A 19,353-nucleotide genomic window follows, 5' to 3' on the forward strand; every position below is an offset into this window, starting at 1 on the left:
GCAGTGATGCTACCGTGTCACTGGACCATGTTCAAAGAGGAGAAAAAGTGCTACATCTCATACAGCAGCAGAAGCAAATAACAGAAGGACAAGACAGGATGCAAAGGGTTGTGTGAAGAAAAGAAGAAAACATCCATCAGTAAAATTACCCTCAGTCTGGAAAGGGTCTGGTACACTGTATGTTGAAGGAACAATGTGTGAGTGGCAACCCCCAAGAATGAAGACCATGATCCCCATCAGTATCACATCCCACGGATGTTCCCAACTGACTTCCTGTCTGTGCTTAATGTTATTCCCTTGACCTGGAAGTGGCAGACACATTATTCAGCTAACACCGTAATTGCCACAGTGGCTGTGAACCTGAGTTTTCTAAGGCTTGACGGAAGCCACAGTTTTCATAGATAGCTCTGGGTAACCAGGTTAGTGTCAGGAAATTTTCACCTTGAACCAATTTAAACTGGTGACCTACAGTCAAGAGGCCCCAGGATCTGAAAGGCATCATTCTTGTAAGTTGCCCACTCTACTTTGCCCCTAATTGAATAAAAATAACAACAGAAAACTGGATATCAATTGGGCACACAACACGGATCATAATTCTTTTATTAACTAAATTAAAAATGCTTTGAATAAAAACTTAACTGTAACAATCATTGAAAGGTCAATTATTTACTTTTTCCCATAGATGGAAACCAGTTACTTTTCTTGTTTTCTTCTCCAAAACAATGAATCAAGGCCACGGTGCTTAAACACAAGTGTACTTCTTTCACGTCGTACTACTCTCCAAATCAGAGTCCATCACTTTACTTCAATTACTCTGGAAAATTGAAAAATGAACATATAATTGCTATGATGTCTATTTTCTATGGCTTAACAAGTTGCTGTATTTTAAAATTTGAAAATCGTTTCAGATATATGGTATCTAAAAATCTTAGCTTTGCAAAGGTCACAGACATAAACCAGGCAAATCATTAGCCTTTTTAGTTGCAGTAAGTAAAAGGCCAATGTCAAATGGAAATAAAAACCAACAAAATCTGATAATCTCCGTTTGCTGGGTTGGTGGAGAAGCCAAGAGACATTGATTCTTCCAAAGCAAAAGATATTTATCCTAGAACAATATTCTATCACTTTCACTTTAGATCGACACCATTCACTTAAGGTAAGAGAATTAAAAATGTGATTAGGTATAAGTGAGAGAGGAAATGGAACTGTGGTCCCAAGAGGGTACCTGGAACCTCACTCACCAACAAGGCAGTTACACTATGGGCATTGTGCACTGTCAGTAGGAAGAGCCCACCACAGACATTTGGAAAAAACCCACAAATTCTGAACAGCTAAAAATTAACAAAATTAAGGGAATTTCAAAGGTCATTATAGATTTCATGCGCTATGGACACACAAAAACTGCAGTCTAACTTCTGATACAATGGTGCAAAAAAAGTCACATCTTAAAGGAAATTAACAAAGGAAGAGGCACTCAAGGTTCTCCTACTGGTTTTCTGAAAATGAAGACGTGTTTAGTTTTTTCATACAACCACAGAGGAATAACACCACAGTAGAAAAGGAAGAAAAAACAACGAAATTAAAAAATAAAACACCAGAATGCAAACACGGACAAACCATGCCACACTTTCAGGTACCAGTTCTTTCTTAAATGCCATTTAATGTATTCCTGCTAATCATGTTTTTTTTTAGGAGGGCAGTGGTTAGCAGAGCATGCATTTTTTGTAATAAAGGCTGTGACACAAAGTTACAAAAGTGGGATCATTCTGTGACTGCTTACTGAACACAGTCTAAGCATTGTTTTAAACTTAGTCCACTAGACACAGTCAGCGTGTTTTTAATCTTACGCAAAAATTAATTACACTCAGGGGAATATAGCCTCTTGAGATAAATGCTGCATTTTGCTGTAGAGATGAGCAGGCAGGTCACAGACTTTAAACAGTGAAATACGAAGCAGCCTATTCACATGATCAAGGAATGACTGTAAATAGCAAAGGTATGAAGAAAGTTTTGATAAAATGAAAACATAGTTTTTAAAATGTTAACAGAACTAAAGTATCAGAACATGTTAAGGTAAAATCAAAATGAACGCTTACAGCACTCAATATCTCAGACTTACTTATCTTTAAGAACTAATAAATATAGGTCTTTGAAAGTCAATAAAAATTAGAAGTTATTAGCCCAGAGTCCCCCCTCCCAAGAGCTGAAGTGACTAAACACTTCTCTCTCTCTTTTTAAATCCTTTCCCAGAAGGTTAGTACCCAGTTCCTGTTTGGAAAAGCAGAGATATTAAGTCTCCATGGGTTAAATGCGACAAAATCACACAAGCACAAAAGAAACCCTGTCAAGATGATAAAGATTTGTGCCAGATTATCTAGGTGTCGTATAAAAAGCATTTTAAAGTTACAGTCACCAGACATTGCATCTGAAAAATACCTTTTTAAAAAAAGAAGTAATTCCTCTTTGTTGTGAGCAATGAGACTGGTGAGTCTGATTAGTGACACCCTACAGCTTTTATATTACTAGTTTTGCAACTTTTAACAGAGTAGATTGAAGTTTTAGAAACCAAGAAATGTAGGCCTTTATGATTTGACAGTGTCCCTTTTATTTAAAAAAAGCCATACTTTCAGGAATCAATTTTATTTCTTTTCAATGTCCATATTTTAACCCACCTATAATTGTGGGTGCATTTTATACTTACCATCATTCATCATTCCTTTTGATTCTTTAAATGCTAAGAATTAGTAACAAGCCAAGCAGTTAGTAAGATTCCTCAATTAGAAATCATTTCTAGACAAACAAATATGCAGTAATATCATGCCAACTATTCCACAGCTATAAAGCCAAATTAATTTTAAGGTTATTATTTGATTACAAAAGACTTTCTGTGGATCATACCCACAGGCTCCACAAAGGGACACAAAGTTGGGAATACAGATCTAGATTTAGGGAGAAAGAAAGTGAGATGTTTTGGTCTCACTCCAAGATGACAACCTGTGTCTTCCTGAAATTTATAATTAGAAATTGAAATTAACTGAGATTCTTCTCTACCGGGGGTGTTACATTTCATCTTGGCCAATTAAAAAGGCAACAGTCCCCTCACCCAGATATCACCTGGCTAGCACAAGCAACTACTGGAGAGACACAGAACAGTGCATTTTTCTCAGAGGTGAAAATGTTACAAAAGCAATACTCTTAATTCTTGATGAATAATCAAGAAAAGAGAGGTTAAGGCAATTAAAAAACCTAGATTCTTCCCAAGGCATAGACAGCATTCTAACTACTTTGGGGACCAATTCAAATTATTATGAACTGGTAATGGATCAAGAAGAATTTATAAATTTGTAATAACCACATACCATTAAGGGGTTCCTCTACAGCTTTCTGGAAAATATTTAAAATATATTTACATAAAATAGAATTTATTTCAAGTCCTTTTCTACTAAAATTTATATATGCTAACATTTAAACTATAAACAGTGAATATATATAGTCAAAAACCAAAGTAAAGCAATAAAAGTTAGTTAGAAAAGCAAAGCTTGCCAAGTCTAGCTATTAGTTTTATAATAACTGAATTATTCTCTTAATATTCTTTTTTTATGCAGAATTTCCCACCCCACCCTGCCTCTCTCAGTTCAAGAAGTCCTAACGGAGAAGCACAGATACAGATAGCAACATAATAAATAATACAATTAAGCCAGAGATGAGAACAAAACAAGCATTTTCAAGTCGCGCAAATTGAACTCAGTAACAGGGAAAGCAAAAGTGTTATGATTTAAGGGTCTAATGGCTGGATTACGTCTAACAGAGGCACTTTTAAAACTTCGGGCTGTTTGTGACCAGTGTAGCTACGGCACCAATGTTTTTAGAGTGAACACCTGGGGTAAGGTGCAACCCCACTTCCCTCGCCTCTCGAGCACGTCTGTTGAGGCTTATCAGCTTTAGGGGTATATGTAATCTCCACTTCCTGCCACAGACAGGAGTCTTGCTTTTGGCGTTCCAGACAGAGCTATTATTAATCCTTTATAGGAAGAGGAGTACAATACAGTCCTTTCAAGATCTTATTTCCATAAAGTAGCTTTTGTGCTTGTCACCAGGATGAGTCTCTATCTACAAAGGTTTTTTTCACCCCCCCCTCATTAATCCCTCTCAGTGTATCTCCTAAATTTGCTCCTTTTCTTGGAATTTTCTCAGGTAGCTTATTAAGGTAGCCAAAATAGAGTAAAAACTACAGTACAGTTTGCAGGAAGAAAAATGCTTATAAAATGGGGGAAGGAGGGAAATGAATCAATTCAGAACAGCTATTTTTCGGCCATATTTCCATTTACTTTATAGATTATCATTTTTAATGAAATCAACTTAATATAAACTTCTCTCCTTCATTTTTAAGCCTGAAATATCATTCTGTATATGCACATCAAATGGATCCAACAGGTGAGGCAATATATTGGAATCGGCTTCCTTCCGCAGATAACGACCATTATTCTTACACATAAACTTTTCAGTTCTGGGTGTGAGAAGACAGCACAATCTTAAGGAATCATTTATTCTATCCCATTGCCAGTAAAATACCAAACAGAAGTTTTAAAATAGATTGGATCTATCCATGCAAAGGTCATGAAATGACTTCAGTGTTCTCTTAATTTTATGTCACACCAAACAGAGAGCAATGGGGTTCAACATCTCAATCACCATTCCTCAGACTAAACCATCAAGTGACCATACCCAATTCATTGAAGAAATTTTAACTTACCCTAGGAGGTTGTATAGTCTTGTGATTGGAAGCTGATGAAATTAAAAAATAAGAAAATGAATTTAATAAATGAAAGAAATTGAGGCTACATTATGTTTAATTTTAAGATAAAATGTTTACGGCTAAAACTAAAGGTGCCAGAAACTCCACTGAAAGATTTCTGGCTTTGACAGACTATGCAAAAATACAGAACACTCTTAACTATATACGACAGAATAAAATGATGCAAATAGTCCACCCCGATCAAATAATAAACACACACACTCTCTCATTTTGCATGCCATATCTCCCCCCAAATCAGCCACTTGTTACACTTTGTGGTGGAAAAACTTTGGCATTGACTCAGCCCCTCTGTAGGCTCTACACCCCTGCCTACTTGACCCAGCTGGAATGTGGAAAGAATAGGGCAATGACCACTCCATCGCCCACCCTTAGCTCACTGCTCTCGTTCCCTGTAGCCCAGTCTTCTTTTTTTCTTCTTCCATCTTTCCAGTTTTCAAAGCTCCACCTAGCTAACAAACTAAAGAAAATATCAGATCCCTCTGAGTGTAGAGAATTATTCTAGGCAGCCAGTTTTAGCTACAATCAAGCCCTTCTCTGTATCCCTTCTTAGATTTTCAAGTTACCCTTCGCTGCTGCTCAATGGATTGGTTAATGAAGATGAAGGAATACAGGGCATGAAGAAAGTGACAAAAGGGAAAAGAACCGCTCTAGTTGCATAGGGAAGAAAAGAGAACTTCCTTACAAAAACCAAGTGAGAAGGTCCCGGAGCAGCTAAAACCAGTCCTAAATACAGAATCAGAGTCCTACAGATATAAGCATCAAGGGGCAACCTCCTGCGAGTGACTCTGTAGGAAGGTGATGCTACTGGATAGTCAGTTCCACCGGTCTATGGATTGGACGATGGCACTGGATTTACTTATGAGCAGACTGAGGCAGGCCCCCAGAACTGCTCTGGCTTTCTGTGCGAATTATGCCCTACCACTCCTCCATGTCTGCTCTACCAAGCTTCTAAAACTGATGGGAAATGCGGGTGACACCTGACCCAAGCCAATTTATAGAGGAGTCAGAAGCAGGTAAGGCTCCCTCCAACGGGGGGAATGGCAACGGACTGGCCTGAAAAGTTTCTCTCTCCCATTGGAACCTGGAGAGGAGACACAGAAAGAAGACTAGAAAGGTGGTGAAGGGAAAGAAAGGTGAAAAGGAGACAGAAAGTAAGCAAAGAGAAGCACAAAGCTTAGAGACAAAGGTAAGAAAATATACCAGTGAGAAGACATGAATAGGATCAAAAAAATAAAAACATTAAGGAGAGGATGAGCTAGCTGGCTAGCAGGTAAAGAACCAAAGAGAGAGGAACTAAGTAACTACACTGGCAGGAGGGCATCCGCTAACTCTTGTTACTGAGAGGGCAAATGATGACTCAGTCTTTAGAGATGGACTGGATTCTTCCAATTCCTAAACTACTTACTGTACTCTGTGAGGCCCAGTTATAGATCTGCTCTCATGAGATTCCCATCTCTGCTGGTGTCATGTGTGGCTTGAAAGTAAATCTCCTTTACTGGAGGCACCTAGGGAGTGGTTTGGTGCTTGCAACCAAACAAGAAGGAAACCTCTTTTCAAAGTACTATGGAGTGAAATGCGTTGGGAATATGGGTAAATCACATATAGCAACCTCCCAAATAAACCAAGCAGAATTACACAACTTTATTAGGGACAATCATGATAGTTACATGTATATACAACTTACTTTAACTAAACCATGTCCTGTGTCTATGTTCTATCAAGGAAAAGAGCTCTGAACAGCTATGTAAATTTCTGATTGGCAATGTGAAGGGTCAGAGGTAAGATTTTAGAGCTATATTTTCGAGCTCATAAATTATTTATCAGAATTAGTATTAAGAACCGCCAAGCAACTCCTTTAATAACCCTAATAATGTGTAAAGAAGAGTTTCTGAGTTCTGATTCTCAGGTCCAAGGAACATCACATTTGGCTAGCCCATTCTGAAACAAAGATATCTATAAAGAACAGGGATTCAAAGGGCACCAGTCAGCTGTGATCCCTCAAATATTATAAAACCAAACAGTGTAGAAGTGAATTTTGCTTGAGTTAATCCTCTCCAATAGGCATATGACCTATGTGATTAAAGAATGATTGTGATTTATCTGCTGCTACCATGGGCCTAAGGCATTGACAGCCATGTATATATATATATTTAAATCACAAGCCTTAAGCATTCCATATGAGCTCACTTGCAATGCTTCGTCTGGATTTGTTCTTCTCTCCCAGAAACACTTGACCCATGCTATAAATATATTTCCAGGTTTTGAATTTTCAGGGACAACTTTTTCTATTGATTCCAGATTCACCTCTCCTCTACAATGGGGAAGAAATTATCACTGAGTTTTATATACCTATTTCATGTCATTCTAAAATATCTGAGATGTGGTAAATACAGTTTCTGACTGCTAGTATGTTGATTCATATCAAAACATGACTATATTCCCTTATACTTAACTAGATAGCAATGGCTTAGGAAAATTAAAAAGTATTGACCCTTACGAAGAATGGACATAGGCATCCTACATAGGTAACACACCCAACTTCAATGAGTTTAGTTAGTTCTTTGTAATCTTCTATATTTTCTCACATTCTTATTGTTCTCAGCCCTTGATTTGATTTTATGAAATTTAAATGTTTCAGTAAACAAACAAACAAAAAACCCTAACACAGTTTAAAAAGAACAACAGAGAAAATTAAACTTAAAATCCTACTGTTTAAAGTAATAATTAAGGCTACAAATTTAAACTGGGAAATAATGAAAATGATAAAAGTTAAATCTCTCATAGGGACAGAAACTTACTCCAAGATAGCTTGGATTTTTTTTAAAAACACTATCTGAGGATTTTATTACATTTAAATCAAGACACACTCTTTAGACTTTTCCAAAATAGAGCCTTTGCAACAAGTAAAAGTTACATTGGAAGCATTTACAATTTTTACTTCCTGATACAAATGCTCAAATTTGCAACCTTAATGTTATATACACTCAGATTTACACGTTCAGATTATATATGAAAAACACATCAACTTTTCTAGTCTACCACGGTATCTAAAGAGCTACTTTCCTGTACCTTTTCTCTTCTTGCCCTTTAACTGACCGAAGGTATTCCTCTGAACTCTGGTATCAGACAAGTTGATTGGAATAGTTAATTTAGAATAGGCTCAAAATGTAAATAAAACTGGACTAAATTCTTAACTTACATATGGTATATTTATATGTCAAACCATCATAAAGAAAAAATAATCTGGGGAACTTTCCAGGATTTCAGTTTCACTTTGAATTTGATGTGAGAATAATACGGTTGTAATTATATTATACTGGTTTCACAGGCTTCTTAGGGATGTAGCAGTGGAGAAGGGGGGAGAGCAAGGTCAAGGGGGTAACAGCTAGACAATGCCTATTTCCACTGAGTCAGCATCTCCAGACCTGCTGGTCTTCGTGAGACATGGAAGGCATGTGGGAGCATGGGAATAAAAGGGAGCGTGATCCAGATAAGGAGGGAAGAAAAAGAACAAAGAGCTGACCATCAGTCAAAGACACCTCATACTACATCACGCTATATGGACACTGCAGGTCACATACTGTTCTCAAGTATTCATAGGGAGCAACATCAGCAGCAGTGTCATCTTCAAGAACCAGACAAATGGTGATTAGAAGACTCAACGAAAATAGAATCTGTATCAGCATTCATAATGTGATACTCACAATGCCTACAAATGAATGCCATTCTGCTTTAGAAGTCTTAATTGTGCTTTATGGCTTGAACTAAGAAAATTTCATTGAGGAGACAACTCTGATTTATGAACACATAAACTAAAGGTAAGTAAATTTTAGTTAAGTAGTTTACTTGTTTATCTAATAAGCATTAATTAAAGGGGTACAAAAATATACAAAATAATTGAACTCAGTGATTAGTCAGCAAAAGCTGAGGTTCATAAATAAAGGTAAAATTTCTTTGAAAGTACTATACAAGTCATGTGGGGAATTCTTTGACTGTAACAATTCAAAGTTTATGTTAATTTTTAGAAACATATAAGGTTTACCTAAAGCAAAGCAGAACGACTGACTTTTTACCTCCATTAATTTGTAACTTTTGATTATTTTGACAAATGTTTAAGAGTTTGCTTTACTTCATAAATAAAAACCAGAAATCTTTTATTTAAGGGAGATTAATATAACCAGATTGTAGGAAATATCTTTAGCTTAAGTAAGACATAACACTAGTTTTAGGTACTTAATATTAAAGGCATCTATCTCCATAAACATATTAAAAATAAGAATTTACACAGAGATCTGTTATTTGAAAATTGGAAGACTAAATACAAAGTTTAGAAACAATAAGCTAAGTCCACACTTACAACTGATTTTAAGAGTAGTAAAAGCCTAAAATTTAAAACTCAATGTTCTGATTATACTGGTTTTAACTAAAAATATTTTAAAGTCAAATGTCAGAGGACACTGCTCTTTAATTAACAAAAGTGACAGATTTTGAATTTCAATTCTGTCTACTAGGGGAGTCAAGGTCTGTAAATAGTCTGCAAGAAGAGCAACAAGACAAATAGGTCTCTGTGAAAGGACTCTACATAGAAACAACGGGCGAATTAAAAATCTTTTCTATTAATTAAAATGAACCCTCGGGGCTTCCCTGGTGGCGCAGTGGTTAAGAATCTGCCTGCCAATGCAGGGGACACGGGCTCAAGCCCTGGCCCGGGAAGATCCCACATGTAGCAACTAAGCCCATGCGCTACAACTACAGAGCCTGCACTCTAGACCCCGCAAGCCACAACTACTGAGCCTGCGTGCCACAACTACTGAAGCCCGTGCACCTAAAGCCAGTGTTCGGCAACCAGAGAAGCCACGACAATGAGAAGCCCGAGCACTGCAATGGAGAATAGGCTCTGGGGCTTCCCTGGTGACACAGTGGTTGAGAGTCCACCTGCCGATGCAGGGGACACGGGTTTGTGCCCCGGTCTGGGAAGATCCCACATGCCGTGGAGCAGCTGGGCCCGTGAGCCGTGGCTGCTGAGCCTGCGTGTCCAGAGCCTGTGCTCTGCAACGGGAGAGGCCACAACAGTGAGAGGCCCACGTACCGCAAAAAAAAAAAAAAAAAAAAAAATCGTAGGCCCTGCTCACCGCAACTAGAGAAAGCCCACACACAGCAACGAAGACCCAACACAGCCAAAATAAAAACCAAAACAAACCTAACAAATAAATAAATTAATTAAAAAAAAAGAATCCTCAACAATCTCTCCTTTTATTTAGTATGAAAAAGTTTATACATTCTAAAACATACAGCTGTTTTCTTTTTAACTAGTTAATAATCTAAACTTTTCATTAGTTCATATGATTTCTACCCTCTTTTATCGCCCCCCAAATAATTCCAAATTTATTTTAAAAATACAGCAGCATTCACTGTATTTTCTCATTTTTGGAGTTACCAATACATTTCTTTGGTCCTAAACAGTAAGAATTAACCAAAAGCATTTTCCTGGCATAGGCTAATAACAATAAGGTTGACTTACCAACACATTTCATATAAACTAATCCAAGTAATTCTGCTAGAGCTAAAATACCCAAACCTGAAATCAGAAGAGGACCATGTACTGGGGTACACTCTGAAAAAACAAATGAAATTCTATATTAGAAATTCACATGAAATAATTGAACTTTTAAAAAAGAACTAGCAATAACAGTAATAATATTCAGTTTTAAGGAGATTCTTTTTCTAATTATCAAGAAACAAAAATTATCTACATATGTTCATCACTATTAAGTCAGTGAAATGACTCCCAATTACTAAAAGAAAAAAGCCTTTGTCTGTATAATATGTACCTTATCACACCAAGACTAATGGAAAATAGTGTGTAAAGCTAAGGCTCCAACCAACTGGATGGAGCCTGGTTATTTTAAAAGCTCTCCCACAAATACAGGCATAGCAGTTTGACTGCTGGAACAATCAGCCCACAAGCCATATACAGCCAATATTCTTATGGCAATGTGGAAAGCACTGTTCTCAGTGGGGTGAAAACGAGAGTTCTAAAAGAAAGCTCACAGCACCAAATGGCTGGCAAGGATGTGGAGCGACAGGAATTTTCATCCACTGCTGGTGGTAATGCAAAATGGTACAGCCACCTTGGAAGACACTTTGGCAATTTGTTAAAAAACTAAATATATTCTTAACGTACAACCCAGCAAATGCGCTCCTTGGTATTGACCCAAATGGAGTTGACACTTTTGTCCACACAAAAAAATGCACATGGATGTCTAGAGCAACTTATTCTTAATTGCCCCGAACCAGAAGCAACCAAGCTGTCCCTCAATAGGTGAATGGATAAACAAACTGTGGTACATACATACAATGGAATGTTATTCAGTGCTAAAAAGAAAAGAACTATCAAGACACAAAAAGACATGGTTACTAAGTAAAAGAAGCCAATCTGAAAAGGCAAAATATCGTATGATTCCAACTATAAGACATTCTGGAAAACGCAAAACTATGAAGACAGTAAAAAGAACAGTGGTTGCTAGGGGTTTAGGGGGAGGGAGGATGAATAGGCAGAGCACAGAGGATTTTTAGGGCAGTGAAACTTTATTGTATGATATTATATCTATGACTGTGATCCACGCCATTATACATTTATCAAAATCGTAGCATGTACAACACTAAGAATGAACCCTAATGTAAACTATGGATTCTGGGTGGTAATATGTCAATGCTGGTTCAACAACTGTAACACATTTACCACTCTGCTGGGGGATAGCGGAGGAGGCCGTTATGTGGGGTATATGGGAACTCTCTGTACTTTCTACTCAATTTTGCTGTGAGCCTAAAACTGCTCTAAAAAATAAAGTCTATATATTAAAAAAAAAAAAAAAGAAAGAAAAAGAAACAGAAAGAAGAACTCTAAGAGAAATCCCTGGCAAGACAAAGTGAGACTAGAGAAGGATGAGACTTTTACCTGAGACACAGAGGCTGAATCCAACCACAGAGAGCACGTGGCCCAGTACTTGAAGGATCAATATGGCAATGGTGAAGAAGGACATCCCCACAGCTGGAGAGAGGAAAAGTGGGTTGAGAGTGTTTAAAAAGCAATCACTCCTACTTGTATTCTGTGCAATCGAGAATAATATCCCATGACCAAAGACTGCCTCTGGAGTTCCTCGTCAGATGGTAGATTCTTTTCCAGTGATCTAAACCTTGCCTTTCCATACAAGCGGTCAGCTCCAGATACACACATTCAGCAATCTTTCATTTTCACAGTGAGCTGAGGTGGACTGGCAGTTTTTACCCCGAATCTTAAAACAGTGCTGCTTTTACCACCCTTGTGCATTTTACCACGTGAATGGCTATTATGCCTGCCTTTGCCACATGCACACAGAATTGCGCTGGTGGAGAGAACCGTTACACAAACACGCCACTGTAAGCATCCGAACCTCTATCCGTGTGCCTAGATCTGTGATTTTATAGCAAATCAATACCCCTCCAGTGTACAGCAAGCCAGAGATAGGCTCTAAGGCTGAGAGTTAAACATGTAAACAGAAAAAAAATAGACTCTAATGATATAAAAAATACATTAATGATTTACTCCCAAAATGCAGTGAAAATGACATCAATTATAGTTGGATATCTACATCATTTTTTAAAACTACAATGTAAAGATTTGCCAGTAACAAAAAAAAAAAATAAATCTATTATTTGTTATTTATAATCCTGTTTTGTAGAATTTTAAACAGAGAGGCTTAGCAAAAGAAGAGAAAGGGCATGTTTAATATCTACTTATAGCTTCAAAAAACTGAAATAAATATATGAAGATAATCATTAAGAAATTATGTAGCATAATTTTAAAAACCACTGATATCAAGTGTATATGAAAATCATTTTTTACAAGATAACTGAATGCCTTGAAAACCGAAGTTAACCTTAAAATTAATCCATATGGGGAAAATATCGCTAAGAATAGCCTGGGAAATCTTTTAATAAACCAACTTCTATTGAGTTGTTAAAAAAAATCATACAAGAATATTTTAACCAAAACTGCTGCTTTATAAAATGAAAAAGGTGGGCAAAATCATGCTATAACAAATACTCACCTATCATAAACACACAGTACTGAAGTAATATTAATATTGCTGTAGGAATTACAATTAAACCAAGTCCACAAGCATTCTTTGTTGAATATTCACCTGTTAAAAATTAAAAATACTAATTAATATTTTCCTACGTACTTCCTATTCTTATGGGATGTTAAAGTATTTAATTTATTAAATGTATTAATTTCAATACTACTCTTATAAACTACAAAAGGTTTAAAAATATATATTTCCCCAAAAACTTCACATAAAATAAATGACTTTTTTTTGATTATTCAAGACCAAACTTAAGACATTTAAATGTCAGCATATAAGTCTCAACACGTCAAACCTTGAATTGGCTCTACCCGCTTCTTACCTACCTTACATAATTCCAGTGAGAAACTCTGGAATCTCTTACCATTCCCTTCATTTGCTATATTCAACCTGTCCCAAAGTCAAAGCAGTTGTTCTTTCAAGTTGTCTTTTGATTCATATCCTTCCTCCCCATGTCTTTACTAACTCCAGTTGCAAACAGAGGTGCCAAATTTATGTTCCTAAACATTACACCTATACTGTATTCTGCTCAAAAAACAACAAAGGCTTTCTACAGTTTACACTTGTGAGTCCCAGCCTGTCTCTGCTGTTCTTTCCATGTGCTGCAGACCCTTATTTCCCACTCACACTGCCATCCTTCACAGGCAACTGCAATTTCAGATAGATCTGCTTCCCACATTTGTTCCCACTTCCAGGTATTGGCCAATGAAGTGTGCCTCTGGAGTGCATTGAATGGTGGCCCTAAAGATATGTCCACCTTCAAATCCCCCGAATCTGTGACTATTAACTTATATAGTAAAAGATATGATTAAGCTAAGGATCTGAAAGAAGGAGCTTACCCCGGATTATCCAGGTGGGTCCTGAATCCAATGACAGGTATTTTTGTAACAGAGAGACAGAGGGAAATTAAGTGGAGACATGGAGCGGAGGAGGAGACAATGTGACCACGGAGGAAAGCAGAGTTATGCTGCCACAAGCCAAGGAGCTGCACAGATTGCCAGATACACCAGAAGGTAGAAGAGGCAAGGAATGGATTCTCCCCTAGAGTGTCCGAGGGTGTATGGCCCCGATAACATCTTTATTTTCAGATTTATGGCCTCCAGAACTGTGAGAGAATTTCTATTGTTTTAGAATACCCAGTTTGTGATAATTTGTTACAGCAGCCCTAGGAAACTAATATGCACCTCCCCAGAAATGCCCTCAACCTTATCAATCTTGCTTTCCCTCATAATAACTTTACATCTTACCTGGGATGAAAAGAATGGCTCCAACAATGACAACGATAGTGAGCACTAGTCCAGTAACTAATAGAAAAATGGTTTTCTCCTTCGTATAACTGGATTTATATTTAAGCGCTTAAAAAAAAAACACAAAGAATTACATGAACTCAATCACAAGAAGTAAAGCCATTTCTGTAACTTACAAGGTGCAAAGATTAAACTGATAACTTACTACAATCGAATAACCTTTGAGGAACAAGTCCTTCACATCATGTCAAGCCATGTCAAATCTTTTTCACAATATGTCAGTGGCTAAATGGTGTCATGGCAGTATAAATATGGATGCTGAATTTATAGGTGACACTTTATTGCCCTAGAATGAAGTTATATATATCAGGCTTTTTTTTTTTTTTTTTTTTTTGCGGCACGTGGGCCTCTCAGTGCTGTGGCCTCTCCCATTGCGGAGCACAGGCTCCAGACCCACAGGCTTAGCGGCCATGGCTCACGGGCCCAGCCGCTCCGCGGCATGTGGGATCTTCCCGGACCGGGGCACGAACCCGTGTCCCCTGCATCGGCAGGCGGTCTCTCAACCACTGCGCCACCAGGGAAGCCCTATCAGCCTTTCTTAATCGTGGCATTATTAATATTTTGGGTCAGATAAGTTGTTGTTGTTAGGGACTGCTCTGTGCATTACAGAATGTTTAGTACCATCCCTGGCCTCTGCACACTACATGCCAGTAACAGCCTCCAAGCTGCGTCAATCAAAAATATCTCCCAACATTGTCAAATGTCCCCTGAGAAGCAGACTGCCTCAGGTTTACAACTAATACACACATTGCTGATGAGAAATAACTGGCTAATTAGTAATAGCAGCAAAAACAGAACTTTCTTCCACCTTACATAAAATTAGTAAAGCATCTGGAAATCTAGACATTTTGTTTTGAAAAAGTAGAGTAAACATTGGACAGATCACACCTTCTTGAAATCCTGAGGTGGGGGGAAATGCTTTAATTGTTCAAGTAAAACAATTTCATAAAAATAAACTACAAATAGGCCTTAACATATGTGTTACGCTTTTGTCAAGTATCCAGCTTCCCTAAAAGAATAATGTAATGCATAAGCCTAAAAGTGTTACATTTTTATCCTATATTCACCTTTTGGGTTTTGTTTTGGTTAATATTAACACTAATTTTTCACCAAGAAAGTTGTTAAAAGCAACCTAAAAGCAGACTGAGTAGCAGAGAGAAATAGAGTGCATGATGAAATTCTGCTGTTTCCTCTACACACGGTACTCTCCATGCCATTCATCAATGGGCGATGGTCCTGAGGAGGAAATTTTAAATAATTTTATGTTTAGCATTTAATTTGCATCCACTAAAATGACAAACAGATCAATTATAGTAAAAACAACAAATAAACTCCTAAATGACCATGACAAAATCTATGTTTAAGGTATTATAACCTAGGGTTAGATTATAACCTGTGGTTAAGGTATTTAAAGTATAATACAGGCATTTGAATTTAAAATCTCTACTCATACTTTAGATTGTAACCTCAACTTCTTCCTCTTTAGAGGGAGATGGAGGGCCAATCAGTAATCAGTCCTGAAGGTAAGTGAAATCCACATTAATCAGAAAAGAGTGAGAAACAATACAGCAAGCTCCCCAAACTTTCATTTGACCCATCCAGCCTCGAAATTTATGTGACTATGACTCAGTCATGTCCCTGCCTTCATACAGGGCAAAGATTTGGGGCTTCCCTACTTTCTAGGGTCAAACACTGGCTAGGATGAAATTCAGTGTAGAGGTCACAAAAGGCACAGACACAGAAAAAGAAACTTTCTCTAGACATGTGTCCATTCTAATCCCATGTTTCCATTTTAATCCCATGTATACTATTATTTAAAGAGAGTCTGAAAGTTCTGCAAAAGGGTTATAAAATAGAAACTGTTTCAAATTTACTTCACAATCAAACATTCATAAGAGACTCTTCTAGGTTTAATTCAGTACATAAAAGAGCTACAAAGATCAAGCAACAACAATTCACCTTAGAGTCCAGTATAAATTCACACAAAAAGTGACTTACACCATGCTTAAGAAAAATAAGAGTTTGAACCTCATATAAAATTCAATCTCTTCAGGCTTACAAGAGCCATAGGAGAAAAATAATATCAACAATACAAACAAAAATAAAATGCCACAAAATGCTATTATTGACAGGGTTGCTATCATAGAATGGTCTTTTCAAAACCTTTGGGAGGTAGCTTTCATTCCTGTTGATTGGTTCAACTACTAATTTTCAAGGCTACCTAACCTCTTCCTCAAAATTAAGCAGCAATTTCTAACAAACATACTAGTGGGGTCTACTTAAGTAACCACAGGCAATGAAAGGTTATCTTCATGTTTTCTTTTGCAAACCTTTAAAAAGGGTTTCTTTTCACTCATTTTCTTTGCTTACAATGGCCACATTTTAGCAGGTCCCATAGCAAGTTTGGAGAAAGTATCTTGTTGCTAGGTTCAGATGTCATGTTTCCAGCTAGCTAAATGGTCAGGAATCTGATATAGATGCCACAGAACCCACTAATCTTAAGGATTTTTTTTTTGTGTGTGATCTGTTCTTGTCCTTTAATAAGTGGATTTGTTCTTATTTATCAAACCTATCAAAACTTTAAATGTAACAATGAAAATAAATTCAAGTAATTCCCCGAACATTTAGCATTAAGATAACTTAATGTGTTCTTAACTGCAGGCTCTTATCAAACTTCCTGGTATGATTTTCTGGCAAAAATCCCCATGCTTTCAACGATAGACCTTAGCTAAAAGTACTGAAATAAATGCACAAAATAAAATAGGGGAAATACAGTATTTACATTTTTTAAAGACTTTTTTTTAAGCGCAGTTTCAGGTTTACAACAAAATTGAGAGGGAGGTACAGAGAATTACCATATACTCCCTTCCCCCACATATGCATAGCCTTCCTAATTATCAACTTCACTCACAAGAATGATACTTTTTTTTTTTTTTTTTTTTTACTAAGGATGAACCTGCATTGACCCATCATAATCACCCAAAGTCCATAGTTTACATTAGGGTTCACTCTTGGTGCTGTACATTCTATGGGTTTGGACAAATTTATAATGCCATATATCCAATATTGTATATTATACAGAGTATCTTCACTGCCTAAAAATCCTTTGTGCTCTGCCTGTGCATCTCTCCTCCCCACCACCCACTCCTAGCAACCACTGACCTTTTTTTTTTTTTTAACATCTTTATTGGAGTATAATTGCTTTACAATGGTGTGTTAGTTTCTGCTTTATAACAAAGTGAATCAGTTATACATATACATATGTTCCCATATCTCTTCCCTCTCGCGTCTCCCTCCCACCCTCCCTATCCCACCCCTCTAGGTGGTCACAAAGCACCGAGCTGATCTCCCTGGGCTATGCGGCTGCTTCCCACTAGCTATCTATTTTACATTTGGTAGTGTATATATGTCCATGCCACTCTCTCACTTTGTCACAGCTTACCCTTCCCGCTCCCCGTATCCTCAAGTCCATTCTCTAGTAGGTCTGTGTCTTTAATTGTCTGCATAGTTTTGCCTTTTCCATAATGCTTTATAGATGGAATCATATAGTATGTAGCCTTTTCAAATTGGCTTCTTTTACTTAGGAATATGTATTTAAGGTTCCTCCATGTCTTTTCATGATTGACAGCTCATTTGTTTTCAGTGATGAATAATATTCCATTGTCGGGATGTACCACCCAGTGTATCCATTATCCTCTTGAAGAATATCTTGGTTGCTTCCAAGTTCTGGCAATGATGAAGAAAGCAGCTATAAACATCCATGTGTAGGTTTCTGTGTGGACTTAAGTTTTCAACTCCATTTGGGTAAATACCCAAAGGAGCACGATTACTGGATCATATGGAAAGAGTACATTTAGTTTTACATGAAACCACCAAACTGTCTTACAAAGAGGCTGTACCGTTTTGCACTCCCGCCAGCAATGTATGAGAGTTCCTGTTGCTCCACATTCTGACCAACATTGGGTATGGTTGGTACTTACATTTTTAACAGATACTTATAAACTTAGTGCTGCCTGACACGGGAATACCAAATATATGGGGAGACAATGTCAAGTTTTTTCAACAGATTAGGAATTCTAAAAGTTTCCCTTTTATACCGTCTATAAAGTAATTAAATCTAGCCAGCTTCTTCTCAGAGATGAGATAGGTTGTTCATTTGCTTGCTCTATAAAAACTTACTGTGTGCCCACCATGTACTGGGCCCTTTTATTAGCCCAAGTCATATCAACCAAATTGAGGTAGGAGTAGAGGTTACTTTACTCAGTAACAGTTGATCGAGCACCTACTATGTGACAATCACTATTCTAAGTGCTGACAGTGAACAAAGACAAGTGCTTCTGCCTCAGTGCTCCTGACATTCTAATATGGGAATGAGTGTGTGTGTTGGTGGGGAATGTGTCATGGGAAGTGTTACTCCCAGATCTTCTCCTCCAGTTAAATAAAAGGTGTGGGTCTACCCTAGCCTAAGAAAGCCCTATTATGTATTTAATCTTTCAGATTCATGCGAACAGAGAAATGACATGTCCCTCTAGCCACCTGAAGAAACGTGCTAATACTATGAATAGATACTCCATTAAGGTTTTCTTGTCTCCTTGTCACTGACATAAAGCACATACGAGACAGAATGCAGGCTGTGGCAGAAGAAGTCTAGTGAAATTACCAGGCTCAACTTGGAGATCAAATAAAACTATCATCTTAGTTTTAATGACACCCCAAAGATGGTATTCAATAAGCCCACATAGACCCACACAGGCTGAAGTCCACCTAACAAAACCCTAAAATCCATGAACTCAATGCCTGTTATAATGCATGACATTTAAATGATCCCTTACTAAGTGATTAGTGAGTTAGTGGCAAACAGGAAGGTTAAACAGTGAGGTAAAATGTACATCAAATAAGGAAAAAATCGGGGCTTCCCTGGTGGCGCAGTGGTTGAGAGTCCGCCTGCCGATGCAGGGGACACGGGTTCGTGCCCCGGTCCGGGAGGATCCCACATGCCGCAGAGCGGCTGGGCCGGTGAGCCATGGCCGCTGACCCTGCATGTCTGGAGCCTGTGCTCCGCAACGGAAGAGGCCACAACAGTGAGAGGCCCGCCTACCACAAA

At 37.7% G+C, this 19,353-nt stretch overlaps 1 protein-coding gene across 3 annotated transcripts in view; it reads right to left on the bottom strand.

Moving 5' to 3' along the window:
- Window positions 1-566: 566 nt before the first annotated feature.
- The window catches only part of CD47 (CD47 molecule), a 54,491-nt gene continuing 35,704 nt past the window's right edge, over window positions 567-19,353 (bottom strand). Inside the window, exons 4-11 of one of the 3 annotated variants that reach the window (XM_060010603.1) lie at window positions 14,190-14,297; window positions 12,907-12,999; window positions 11,775-11,867; window positions 10,338-10,430; window positions 4,754-4,785; window positions 3,360-3,384; window positions 2,702-2,734; window positions 567-814 (exon numbers count right to left, since the gene is read on the bottom strand). In XM_060010603.1, the coding sequence (XP_059866586.1) occupies window positions 810-814; window positions 2,702-2,734; window positions 3,360-3,384; window positions 4,754-4,785; window positions 10,338-10,430; window positions 11,775-11,867; window positions 12,907-12,999; window positions 14,190-14,297 (482 nt within the window). In that variant the 3' untranslated portion in view covers window positions 567-809. The remainder of the gene's footprint in view (window positions 815-2,701; window positions 2,735-3,359; window positions 3,385-4,753; window positions 4,786-10,337; window positions 10,431-11,774; window positions 11,868-12,906; window positions 13,000-14,189; window positions 14,298-19,353) is intronic. The other 2 variants (XM_060010604.1, XM_060010605.1) reach the window with 2 other exon arrangements.

This window comes from Delphinus delphis, chromosome 4 (assembly GCF_949987515.2).
Source record: "Delphinus delphis chromosome 4, mDelDel1.2, whole genome shotgun sequence".
NCBI lineage: Eukaryota > Metazoa > Chordata > Mammalia > Artiodactyla > Delphinidae > Delphinus > Delphinus delphis.